Source organism: Erythrolamprus reginae, chromosome 3 (assembly GCF_031021105.1).
Source record: "Erythrolamprus reginae isolate rEryReg1 chromosome 3, rEryReg1.hap1, whole genome shotgun sequence".
Taxonomy (NCBI): Eukaryota; Metazoa; Chordata; class Lepidosauria; order Squamata; family Dipsadidae; genus Erythrolamprus; species Erythrolamprus reginae.
The window spans coordinates 181,132,405-181,146,209 of NC_091952.1; the positions used below are offsets into that span (position 1 = coordinate 181,132,405).

Genomic DNA, 13,805 nt, shown 5'->3' on the forward strand with positions numbered 1-13,805 from the left:
TTCTCTGGGTCCCGTCGACTAAACAATGTCGTTTGGTGGGACCCAGGGGAAGAGCCTTCTCTGTGGTGGCCCCGACCCTCTGGAACCAGCTCCCCCAGAGTTTAGAACTGCCCCCACCCCCCTTGCCACCAAATTAGGGCATGCAGCACTGATTAATATTTTTAGTGCCTTGTGCCACCTAATGGGCAGCCTGATATAAGATTTCACAATAACTCAAAGAATACATGTCTGCATTCATCAACATTATATGTAGAAATTGCTGTCATCTTCAATTACTGGATGAAAGACAGGGCAGAAATTAAATCATCTGGATGAACCCATTACTGTTTGTCTCAAAATAAATTAAGGTCTCCGTCTCACCCAAGAGATGTTGGCTCCTTTTATTTTATCACATAACAAGCCTGTAAAATAGGTTGGACTGAGAGTGTGATTAGCCAAAGCCATTCAGGACTGAAATTCCCAAATTCTAGTCCAACATCTTATATCACACTGGCCTGAATGACAAAGTATAATAAATCTAAATTTATAACTACTGTACTAAGCTGGTGAAGAAGTAATTAATTAAATATACTAAATTAGTTTAATTTTTTTAATTTCCCCCAAATTTCTATTACAATCAGACTTGAAAAAACTATTCCAAAGATAAGCACTAAAAAACTTCAATGTGCCTAAGTGCACTACTAGAAAACAGAGAACTAAAGATCAAACAAATTATTCTTTATTATATGATGATATATTAGCCTATTGTAATTGGGTTGCTTCTGTTTGTGTTTGCATTGCTTTATGTTGCTAACTTTTCTCAGAGTATCAGCTTGATGGGATATAACATGGAACATTAAAAAAAAAAGTCCCACATGCATTGTAAAACAGAAACCTCCTATCCCCACATTTCGATACTAATTTCGATACTTAAACTTTTTTTTATATTGAATGTGCAATGGGATGCAGTCATTCTCTCCACCTACCAGTTTGCAGGAGCACCCGGAATACCACTGTTTGGTGCTGGGACCAGTACAGCATTTCTCTCCTCTGTAAGTCCCACCCATTGTTCTACAAGCCTGGCTTCCCTTTCAATGCCGTCATCTGTTTTCTCTATAATGCAAAGAAACACATAGAGAAGGCAAGAGACAGCATATTAGAGGCAACATTTTAAAGATAACACTATATTCAATATTGTGGAGGAAGATACGGCTGATTATTTTTAAATTAAGCGTGGACAAAACTCAGCTCTAACAGAACCCATGAAAAAGGTGCAGAGAATAGCAAAAAAGATGGTTAGGGGGCTGGAGGCTAAAACATATGAAAAATGGTTGCAGGAATTGTTGGTTGCCCTAGAATAGTGATGGCGAACCTTTTCTCTTTTGGGTGGTAAAAGAGCATGGGCACACACTGTTGCACGAGTGCCCACACCCATAATTTAAAGCTTGGGGAGAGTGAAAACAGTTCCCGCCCCCCGCCGAGAGGTCCTATGGAGGCCAGAAATGGTCTGTCTCCCAAATTCTGGTGGGTCCAGTAGGCTTGTCTTTCACCTTTCTCAAGTTCCAAAGGCTTCCCTGGAGCCTAGGGAAAGTAAAAATGCCCTCCCTCACCCCCCCAGAGGCTCTCTGGAAGCCAAAAATGTCCTCCCAAAGACTATGTATGAGCCAAAAATCAGCTGGTCGGCACACACATGCACCTTGGAGCTGAGCTAGGGCAACAGCTCATGTGCCAGCAGATATGGCTCCGTGTGCCACCTCTAGCCCCCGTGCCATGGGTTCGCCATCACTGTCCTAGAAAAATATAATTAAAAGAAGGATTAGGGGTGACATGATAGCAGTGTTCCAATATTTGAGGGGCTGCCACAAAGAAGAGGGGTAAAGCTACATTCCAAAGCACCAAGAACACAAAACAATGGATGGAAATTAACCAAGGAGAGAAGCAACCTAGAACTAAGGGAAATTTCCTGACAGTGAACACAATCCACCAGTGGAATGGCTTGCCTTCAGCGGTTGTGGGTGCTCTATATCACTGAAAGCTTTTAAGAAGAGACTGGACATCCATTTTGTCTGCACTGGTATAAAGTTTCCTGCTTGAACAGGGGGTTGGACTAGAAGATCTTCAAGGTCCCTTCCAACTCTGATGAAGATGATGATAATGACTGTTACTGAAGTAGCTATCCTGTTTCACTTTCTAATGAACTAAATAGCATCATAGTTGCCATATTAAAAGTTCTTTTTGAACTGTATACCGTATTTTTTGGAGTATAATCATTTTGCTCCCCAAAAAAGAGTGGAAATGTCGGTGTGTTTTATACACCGAATACAGCAATTTTTGGCCTCCTGAAGCCCCATGTCCCATTTTTGTGAAAAATTAGCCCTTTTTTTTTTGCAAAAATTGGGTGCACAGAGCGTTTGGGACGCCTACAGAGTGCTCTTGGGGGGGGGGTGGAAGGCAAAAGCAAAAGGGGGAGAAAAATTGCCCGATTTTTGCAAAAACAAGGGCATTTTTGCTTTCCCCATCCCCTAGGAACACTCTGCAGGCTTCCCAAACCCTCTGCATGCCATTTTTGTAAAAAAAAAAAAAGAAGAGGGGGGGGGCGCAAAAAACAGGCCATTTTTGCAAAAATTGAGATGGTTTTGCCTTCCAATTTCCCCATTAGCATGACTGGAGGAGGAATTCTGGGAGTTGAAGTCCATTGGTCTTAAAGCTGTGAGGTTTGAACTTTGTAAAAAGTATACATAGTTGTAAAAAACATTCTGCTATACTGGTATTTTATTAAATAATATATTACTACACCATTTGGTTCGGAATACTTTTTTCTGTGTTTTCCTCCTCTAAAATCTAGGTGCGTCTTATACTCCAAAAATACAGAAATTTTCAAATATGAAAATAATATTAGGAGGCCATGATAATACTATGCACTATCTGCAAACAACCATAAACGGTTATCAAGGAAGTTAAGTCACAAGGTTCACAAACCTTGCTTGTTGTTGATTTTTTTAATTTGCTCCTCTAAGTACTCTTTGCGTTTGATTAGTGCTTCCGACCACTTCTCCCTCACGCAGTTCAAATCTTCCTCCTAGTGGAGAAAAGCAAATATCTGAAATGATAATATACAGATTTAATTCTCTGCAGCTTCAAGTTTGATTGGAGAAGATAACTTAATCATTTTTCTTATTGATACGGGGAAGAATAAATACTTCAGTTACAACAATTCACAATAAATTGCCCCAAAAGGCAAGCTGACCCAAATTGCAAATAGCAGAGAGAAAGAAAAGCTAGAAAACGCACCAGATTTTTCGTAGAAATATTTCTTTATTTCAAATTTATTATTTTTGTGATTTCAATCTAAGCAGGAAAGTAATGCAGCAGTCAACAAATTATTTAATAGCCTAAGGAAGTGCTGATTAAATCAGTATAATAATCCTTAAAACTGCATTGATTCTTTCATATTTTGCTCTTACCAATGCAACTAAACTATCCCCATGCAAAACCAAAAACCATGCAGTCATTCATGCTTTTTGACATTACTGGAATGTTTCTTCTGTTCCTTAGCATACATTATCAAGAAGCACTCTAAGCAGCTTGAAGCACATTAGTAGCTAATTTGGGCTCAAACTACATAGTTGTGAGAGCAGATTGGTTGTGTATTTAAACTTGGCTCTATGCAAATAAAACAGGAATGGGGGGGAGTATATAACTTTTGCCTGCTTTAATTTACCTTCCCATGAGCTGACCCTGAAGTCACCTTCCCAGGGGTGAAATTCAACAGGTTTGGACAGGTTCTATAGAACCAGTGGAGGCATTATGTGCAGTATGGAGAACCGGTAAATCACACCACTGACGGACCCCGCCTTGTCCCGCCCCACCCCTCCCACTCATTCCTTCTCAGGCTCGTACACACAGAGCAAACATGAGAAGGAGGCAAGAAACAGTCAGTTTGAATGCTAGAAGTCTTGGCCGAACTTTTCCGTCAGTTCTGTGGACGTGGCTTGGTAAGCATGGCTTGGCCACATCCACCAAGCCACACTCAAAGAACCGGTAGGGGGGAAATTTGAATGTCACCCCTGCACCTTCCCTTCAATCCAGTTTAGAATCAGGAATACATCTAATCAGAGAGGATTGACTAGGGAAAGGCCTGCAGAAATTTATCAATACTTTGCACTAGAGAAAGAGAATGGGGTTCTGGTCTCATTACCTATAAACCCTTTAAATTGGATCCAGATGATCCCTTAAATTGGATCCAGGTGATACATGATAGAGTATAAAGATTTACAAGTAGTTCAAGTTAAGTTTCCATAAGAACTCACTGTACAATCTGTTAAATTATTTTAATGTATGCTGAAACTAATACGTGGGCTAATTCTGCTGCTTCTTAAAAGTTAAAAAACTCTTATTAGTTTTGCCTTAACATGTATTATTTAATTCTGAAGACCCTTACAGGCTATTATTAGGAAAGAAGCATTCATAGATATTTTTAAAAAGTTAGGTTAGACTAAAAATTACATTTGCACAACAATAAATTCTCAATGATCATTGTATTTGAAAATCTAATAGGATTTTGTAAGAGATTAAAAATGTAACTATTCATACATTTAAAAAGCTTTCAACTTTGTGCAAGAAATATTCTAAGTTGTGCTGGAGATGGTTGAAAATATTATTGAGTTTTGGTTAGATTATATAGGCAACCTTCTTTAGGAAGCCAGTGCTGTTTGCCTGAACTCCATCAATGTATAAAAATTTCTCAGGCAAGTGTTTTACTTTACAATAATTCATGGTTTTTATCTATTAAAAGAGGCACCTACAGGTATTATCTTTCAGCCTATTGCATTTATTTTAGTCATTAAGAGAATTTTAACACAGTTTTTAACACAGAATTTTTACCTAAAAGCATTTTCCATAAACAAATACAAGTGTATGGTGTATTGATAGTTATAGATGTCAAGTGCAACAATATAGTTTATGGTCAAATTTAATCTAAATAATTGAAAAAGTCCTTAAAGCCAGATAGTATTTCAAAAGCTAGTACGGTTTGTGCTACTATTGTAGAAATGCTTTGATGACAATTAGCATTAGCTGTGCCCCATGCCATGTGATTTAATAGCAACAGCAGCAATACCTGATAACTATCCATATCACCATCATCATCATCATCTCCTTTCTGATGGAAAAAAATAAGCTTTATAAACACATAGAACATGCATTATTGGTAACACACCTCAACAAATGCAAGATACATGCAACAAAGATTTTGACACAAACACACCCAACCAAATTAGCTTCAGTAGTTGACTAACACTGCTCAAGGAAGCAATCAAGTGTCTCTCTTCTCTTATATACAGAATAAAGTTATGGGAGATCAGGCTTCTACCAATGCTGGCTGAGATATTCTGGGAATCGAATTCCATACACTTTTAAAGTTGCCAAGATTGGGAACCCCTAGCACAGAAACTGGAATCATATGTGTTGCATACCACATTTAGCCTATTTACCTGAGCATTTACTGTTATTTTTATTTGGCATACTATGGGATAGCATATGCAATCTAAAGGTAGTAGTATTACTACAGTGAGAAACTCATCAAAGAAAGATGGGTTAAAAAATGTAAGCTAGATTTACTTAGAAAGGTAGAATGATTTATCTGTTTCATGTAGAGTTTATTTTTCTTCTAAGGAGCTTTCAGTAACACAAATATTTCTTCATCCATTTTATCTTCATAACTATTCTGTAGGATTAGTTAAAACTTTTATTCAAAACTGAGTTTCTCCTAACTCAAACATAGAATAAATTATTCCCATTAAAAACCAGTTCTTTTGCAAGTGTTTGGAGGTAAACTTTCAAAAAACCCAGCCAGTCTGTCCTATGATCAGAAACTCAAGAGAGTTTTAGTTCAAAATAGCTACAAATCACCAAGTTATTTAAATGGGGGACAGAAATCACATGAACAGTATCACTTAGTTTTGAGATATGTGAAAGAGAGAAAGGGAGGGAGGGAGGGAGAAAGACTTGGAATATCAAGAGCCCATGACTTTAGTTTGGCTGGCACATATATTTCTTCTATACTGTCTCCAAGGCTTGCCTATTTATCCTTTTCATATCTTCTAATAAAGAACTGCTGATCTTAAAATGAACCAAAGATCCTAAGTGAGTCAGAAGGAAGTGGTGTACAAAGTACTCATTCTAGTTAGAATTTTAAAACTTTTACATATGTTGCTAAATATTTTAGATGTGTTCTTATTTACCACTTTATAATTGATATTTTTAAGTATTTTATACACGATGTTAAACAACGACAAGATTTTTTTCTTTTCATTTAAAAAAAATGCTTAAATATAAAGATGACTTTTACTCTGAGCGGAGCGACTGTAGCTCCACTAAGTGTTGCATGATATGTATGTCATGTTTGTCTATGCAATTTAATAAAAATATTTTTTTTAAAAACAAAAAACAAAGTACTCATTCTAATATTGATACAATGTTTCGTTTATGAGTTACAATATATAAACTTTGAGAAAGCATGTCAAGTTGACAGCTACGTTACATGCCACCACTGAAACACTAAATCTACACCATGCTTTTAATATTTCAATATTTAACAGGCCTACCTGGTAACTGTCTAATCCCCGTTGCAATTTGGTTGATCTAGCAGTCACACAGCCAATGGAAATGGACAGAATAGCTTCAACCATAAGCGGCAATGTTCCTGAGTGTTGCACTGGTTTAACTCCCACCTGAAGCCTACGAGAATGACCCTGTGCAATTAAGGAAAGGGAGAGGGGAAGTAATATAAAATATATACTAATACACTAGCATTATTTTTTAGAGGAAAAAATCCCATCCACTGTACCTGTCTAAGCTGGAAAATTCCTCCTGTGTTTACATCTTTTGCCTGGTGAAGCTCCACAGCTGCATAATCACCAATTTCATTTAGTTCTTGAATTGAAACCCACATTTCTAATTGACGTGTTACTTCATTCCACCTAAAAACATGTAAAAAAAAAAAATCAACAAATATACTTTTCAAGAGCCTCAAAATTACTAATTCCTGATTAAGGTTCAAGGATAATGTAATACCTGTCTCTCAAGGTCCTAGATTTTGCACGAAGAGAATCGACTTCCCATATGGAGGTCCCATTTCCAGCACATCTGTGACCCCAGACCTCAATAGCAAGAGCTCCGTCTGCAATGAACTCCAGAAATTCCTCTGTTACATTCACCACATAATCCTAAAAAAAATGGGAACATTGACCACAGAAAAAATAATGTATGCTCTGTATGGTAAAGAAGAAATACATCAAATTCCCAGACTCAAACTGGATTGCAAATGTAGAGAAAAATACAGCTAAAATTGTATGGATAATTTCATGAATCAATTCATCTGTGTTCAGTTCTGGAGACCTCACCTACAAAAAGATATTGACAAAATTGAACGGGTCCAAAGACAGGCTACAAGAATGGTGGAAGGTCTTAAGCATAAAACGTATCAGGAAAGACTTAATGTATAGTCTGGAGGACAAGGGGGGACATGATCGAAACATTTAAATATGTCAAAGGGTTAAATAAGGTTCAGGAGGGAAGTGTTTTTAATAGGAAAGTGGACACAAGAACAAGGGGACACAATCTGAAGTTAGTTGGGGGAAAGATCAAAAGCAACATGAGAAAATATTATTTTACTGAAAGAGTAGTAGATCCTTGGAACAAACTTCCAGCAGACGTGATTGGTAAATCCACAGTAACTGAATTTAAACATGCCTGGGATAAACATATATCCATCCTAAGATAAAAATACAGGAAATAGTATAAGGGCAGACTAGATGGATCATGAGGTCTTTTTCTGCCGTCAGTCTTCTATGTTTCTATGTTTCTATCTGCACCCAACATGCTGTAGCATGCAGGTTACAGGATATAGTTAACAGATTTTTATTTTATAACAATAAAATATTTTCACAAATAATTGAAAACCAGTTTTTATAAGTAGTGTATACAATATATTTTGTACCTCGGAATGACAAGGCTGAACTTAAAAGGATTGCTCTCTATTACCTCCCTCCCATAAACTTTAATTTATAAATTACCAGGTTACTTACATTACCTTTTAAATTATATTATTATAAGATTAATTACATAATAATATGTAATTTTTTTCTGCTTTTAATGTTAATGTGGTTTTCATTGGTTCTGTTGATTTTAGCTAAAAGTGTTTGTGTTTGTGCCTTTGATTCTCTGGCTGTACTAATTAATCCCTGCATTTATCTTTTTAAAAAATCGGAAGTGGTTTGCCACTGCCTTCTTCCCAGGGTTGGGAACGAGCGTGCGGTCCAAGGATCCTCAGTTGGTTTCATACTGAGGCCGAAAGAGAATGTCCTCCTGTTTTATAGCAAGCTGCCTTTAACCTCTGCACCAAATTAGTTCCCTACACTAATTATTTTATATTAATTGCATATGTTTAAAGCTAACTGAACATTGAGAAAAGCTTTTTTGAGCTAGAGGTATAACAAGCAGGAAGAGGGAGATTGTGATCCCCTTGTATAGAGCACTGGTGAGACATTTGGAGTACTGAGTTCAGTTCTGGAGACCTCACCTACAAAAAGATATTGACAAAATTGAACGGGTCCAAAGACGGGCTACAAGAATGGTGGAAGGTCTTAAGCATAAAACGTATCAGGAAAGACTTAATGAACTCAATCTGTATAGTCTGGAGGACAGAAGGAAAAGGGGGGACATGATCGAAACATTTACATATGTCAAAGGGTTAAATAAGGTTCAGGAGGGAAGTGTTTTTAATAGGAAAGTGAACAGAAGAACAAGGGGACACAATCTGAAGTTAGTTGGGGGAAAGATCAAAAGCAACATGAGAAAATATTATTTTACTGAAAGAGTAGTAGATCCTTGGAACAAACTTCCAGCAGACGTGGTTGGCAAATCCACAGTAACTGAATTTAAACATGCCTGGGATAAACATATATCCATTGTAAGATAAAATACAGGTAATAGTATAAGGGCAGACTAGATGGACCATGAGGTCTTTTTCTGCCGTCAGTCTTCTATGTTTCTATGTTTCTGTGTTTCTAGATGTAAGCCAAATCAATACATTGGATTCATGTTTATCCTCTCTGATACCAACTGTTCAAAAGAAAACGGCTTCTCACTTCTCTTAAAACTTCCTTTTTCCATTAGTTTTCTCTGACGTTTAAATGATCCTACAGTTAGTCCTTGACCTATGACCATTAGTTCAGCAACCATTCAAAGTTATGATGGCCCTTAGAGTTACAGCTATTCCAGCACCCTCGTGTCATGAGATTGCGATCTGGATGTTTGGCAACCTGTTTCCACTGGCAACCAGCCACAGCACCCCAAAACCATCACTTACGATCTTCCCTGCTGGTTCCTCAGAAAGTCAACTGGAAAGCCATCAGGGAAGGTCAGAAACACCTGGGATAAATCTTCCCCACCTAGGCACCCTCCCCCACCTCTCTGTTGTGCTGCATTCATTCACCCCTGCACACCCTCCCTTACCTGCGTCTCCCTTGCCTCACCTAACAACCGTGGGATTCAGTTAATGATGTCAACCAGGATGGAAGAGAGTGCTGTTGCTAAGCAACATGGTCATGCTTTACAACCCATTACTTAATGATGAAAATTACAGTCAAAAAACGCTGCTGTAAATCAAGAACTATCTGTAGGAATTCCTACCAGAAGCACAATTCACAATGTCTCTGTTCGATATATGTAATAGTTTATAGTTTATGGTGGTTTAATAAAATCAACAATTGATTAAATTTCTAGATGCCTGCCTAGGGAAACACATTTATTTATTTTATTTATTTAATTTTGTCCAATACACAATGAGGGTTTTAGTGGGTATATATCTATATACACATAGTAAAATACATGATGAAGGTTATAGAGGAGATACTCATAGTAAAATATATCTAAGAAATAATAGAAAAGAAGGTATAGTAATAGAACATATCAATGAAAGAATAGAAGAAGAGATATAGGAATAGAAGAAAGGTATAGGAGATATAGGAGAGCAATAGGACAGGGGACGGAAGGCACTCTAGTGCACTTGTACTCGCCCCTTACTGACCTCTTAGGAATCTGGATAGGTCAACTGTAGATAATCTAAGGGTAAAGTGTTGGGGGTTTGGGGAATCAATTATAGAATCAATTATAATACAGGCAGTCCCAAAAGTGTATTATTAACTTTAAATAGGCAGAAAAATGAGCTATTCTCTGAAATAATTTTTTTTGCATAGTCTTCTCTTAAAACTGCCAAAGAGAACTCTTCATCTTAAAAACAAAAGTACATATACAGTACTGCTAAAGCAATGCTCATTGTATGTACAGTACTTGCTTTTAAGAAACTACTCTTAGTTTGATGTTGACAATTAAATGAACTGGGCTTGCAAATAGATACTAAACAATTTGCATTCTTCATGTTTTTTATAAGAATAAAAACCTTTTTATAAGATTTTTGCATTTACAAAACTGGGCTAACTCAGATCTTTTTATCCTAGAGTGTATATGCTACACGGAAGTCAAAAATGTAACCATGATAGTCTAAAGAGAAAAATAATTACCCTACAATGAGAGAAAATCACTGTAAATTGGACATCTTTGCCCACAGGTGAAGGCACATCTGGATCTACAACTGGTGCTGCAACAGTTGGTTCATACTGATCCCAGAAGATATATTGACAGAAGACAAAGTTTGAAAGATTCGGTGGTAGTCCTGTTGCTTCTTTGATTTTTACCTGAACAAGTATGAAACATTAATTCAATAAACCAAAGTATTTACATTTGTAAACAAGTATTTAGTTACAAAAATGCAGAAATATGTCTCTGATGGCAAAAAAATAATTCTTAATTAGCACAGTGCTACAGTTTTGATCCCAAAGGTTGTTGGGTAGGTCCAAAGGTACTTATGGCACGTTGCAATTCAGATAAGGCCCTTCTCTGCAAATTATTACATTTATTTATTTTTCTAGAACCATGCAGCTGCCCTCCCAAGTTGTCATCTGCAGCTGCTTTGAAGGAGCTGCAGAAAATTATTTTGCTTGTGCTCCAAAACACTTTTTGAAACAGAACCCAAATTGCTGCATGAATCTGCAATAGAAAGACAGAGATGGCAAGGGATGTATGTGAAAGGGTCAACTGACTACATATCAATTAAATCAGTTTAAAATGATCCCTAAAACAAATGGACTCCTTACATCTCTCAAATTGAAGTTTGGGGTTTTATTTGTTTCTTTTGCCCAGAGAACATGCAGCTTTTTCTAAAACTAGCCGAGGAAGTGTTGGTTGAAATATGAATACACCTCCAAGAGAAAGAAATGAAAAGTCTTGTAAGAATAGGATCGGGAATTATTTTCAATCAAGGAGCTGAACTTGAGCTCACCCCAGAGGAAGTCGCTAGAGGCTGCATACCAGCAGAAGGTAAGGCAACTATGAATATTCTCCCCGTTAAAACATGCATGTTCACTCACAAACTCATTTTTTCCAGCCCTACTTTATCTATTTGCTCAGACAAAGCAGCTGAGGGAAATTTTTCCTGCACATTGAGATGGATTTCCTTTTTCAGTTCAGGGCCTAAGACTTATTTTTCAATCCTTTCTTCTTGGTGGCAGAGAGAAAACAATTATGTCCCCATCCCACCTATTTGATCACAAAGGAGACAAAGCCTTTTTTCTATTTCAGCGCTGTGGTCAGGGGTGGGGCGTAAGGAATGATGCCTTTTGGACATAGATCTCTCCCCCACCCATTTGTCTCTGGTCTTCAGCACAGAATACAACCAATCAGTACAGAAAACAATATGAAAACCTCTTATTAACAATTTCCATATAACTGGCAGTTAGCAGCATAGCTAGAATATAGATTTAACTGCAGAAAATGTAACTCTAGTAAACCAGTACTTTCTAGAGCAGAGGTCCCCAACCGCCGGTCCGCGGACCGGCACCGGGCCGTTGGGGGTTTTCAGCCGGTCCGCGGCGCCAGGGCCCCCTCGGCCTTTCCACACCACCAGCGGCGCTCCCCCCGCCAGCCAGCCAAGCCCCGCGCCCGCCGGAACCGGCTCCTCGCTCTCCCCCCGCCGCCCGCCGCGTTTGCAGGAGGTGGGGAGGGTCGGGCGGCCCGCCAAGGCCAGGAGGGACGCCGCTGCCTCCCCCTTCCCTCTCTCCGCCCGCCGCTGCGCCTCCTTGACGCCGAGAGGAAATGCCGGCAAAGGCTTTTCTCAGCGGAGGTCTTCAATGTTGGGGGCGCACGGGCGGTTGCACGCGCTCCCTATCTCCCTGCTAGCCCACTCGGAGTATTCAAAATAAGAAAAACCTTTGCCGGCGAAGGCTTTTCTTATTTTGAATATTCCGAGTGGGCTAGCAGGGAGATAGGGAGCGCGTGCAACCGCCTGTGCGCCCCCGACATTGAATATCACCTTCGCCGGCCCCACCTCTCCTACAACCCCCTTGCTGAGAGCCCGGGGCGAAAGTGCTCTCGCAAAGGTGAGGCGGGCAGGGCGTGCGCGCGTCACCGCTGAGAAGAACGGAGAACGAGAGTGAGTGATAGCAACAGACAGCAAGATAGAGAGAAAGTGAGAAAGAGAGAGTGAGAGAAAGGGGGGGAGAAAGAGATAGCAAGAGAGAGAACAAGAGACAGAAAGAGCGTGAGAAAGAAAACAAGAAAGAGTGAGAGAGAGAGAAAGCAAAAGAGACAGAAAGAAAAGAGAGAGAAAGTGAGAAGAGAGAGAAAGAGGGAGAGAGAGAGAGAAAGAGAGGGAGAGGGGGGAGAGATAGCAAGAGAGGGAGAGAGAGAAAGAGAGAGGGAAAGGGGGGAGAGATAGCAAGAGAGGGAGAGAGAGAAAGAGAGAGGGAAAGGGGAGAGAGGGGGAGAGAAAGAGAGAGGGAGAGAGAGAGGAGATAAAGGAAGAGGAGAGAGAGAAAGGAAGAGAAAGAAAGAAAGAGGGATAGAAAGAGAGAGAGAGTGAGAGATGCTCAGTGAGCCTTTCTTTGAAGTTGCCTTTCTTTCTTTCTTTCTTTCTTTCTTTCTCTTTCTTGCTTTCTTTCTTGCTCTTTTTCTTTCTCTCTTTTACCTTCCCTTCCTCTATTTCTTCTTTTCTTTCTCCTTCCTACCTTCTTCCCTTACTCTCCCCTTTCATAAGTTTCCTTGCTTCCTTCCTCTGTTCCTGTCCCTTCCCCCCTTCTTTCTTTCTTTCCTTCCTTCCTTTCCTCCCTCCATTTCTTGCTTTCCTTTTCCTTCCTCCCTTCTTTCCTCCCTCATTCCCTTCTTTCACTCCTTCCTCTCTTACTCTCCCCTTTCACACCTTTCCTTGCTTCCTTTGCACCCTTCTTCTGTTCCTGTCCCTTCCCTCTTTCCTTCCTTCCTTCCCACCCTCCGTCCATTCATTCACCCATTCCTCTCTTGATCGCCCCTTTTACGGCGCCGCTGACAGCTAGCGCCCCCCCCCCCCCACCGGGCCATGGAAAACTGGTCTAGCTTAAAGCCGGTCCCTGGTGCAAAAAAGGTTGGGGACCTCTGTTCTAGAGCATAAATACGGAAGGAGCCAGTGTGTCTTTGGGAAGCAAGCATTCCAAGAGAAAGGAAAGCACACAAGGCTTGTTTCCAATGTCCCACTCCACCTATTTCCTGTAGGGTTGGAATCCTTCCTGTGTCCTTTCTATGTTGCTGTACATTGTAAGTAATCACCAACATCTTGAATTGAAGTTGCTTCTTCAAGATTGGCCTATCTTGGAATCGGACCAGGATCAACAGCCATTTGATCTTGCCGGAATTAAATCCCTATTTGTTTCTTCCTACCTAGTCCACACAAACCC

At 39.5% G+C, this 13,805-nt stretch overlaps 1 protein-coding gene across 1 annotated transcript in view; it reads right to left on the reverse strand.

Annotated features, from left to right (window-relative positions):
- Nucleotides 1-13,805, reverse strand: part of LOC139164791 (kinesin-like protein KIF13A) — a 72,402-nt gene that overhangs the window by 21,778 nt on the left and 36,819 nt on the right. The window contains exons 19-25 of the mRNA XM_070747332.1: nucleotides 10,563-10,736; nucleotides 7,054-7,205; nucleotides 6,827-6,959; nucleotides 6,585-6,731; nucleotides 5,099-5,140; nucleotides 2,959-3,058; nucleotides 966-1,092 (exon numbers count right to left, since the gene is read on the reverse strand). Of these exons, the coding sequence (XP_070603433.1) occupies nucleotides 966-1,092; nucleotides 2,959-3,058; nucleotides 5,099-5,140; nucleotides 6,585-6,731; nucleotides 6,827-6,959; nucleotides 7,054-7,205; nucleotides 10,563-10,736 (875 nt within the window). The remainder of the gene's footprint in view (nucleotides 1-965; nucleotides 1,093-2,958; nucleotides 3,059-5,098; nucleotides 5,141-6,584; nucleotides 6,732-6,826; nucleotides 6,960-7,053; nucleotides 7,206-10,562; nucleotides 10,737-13,805) is intronic.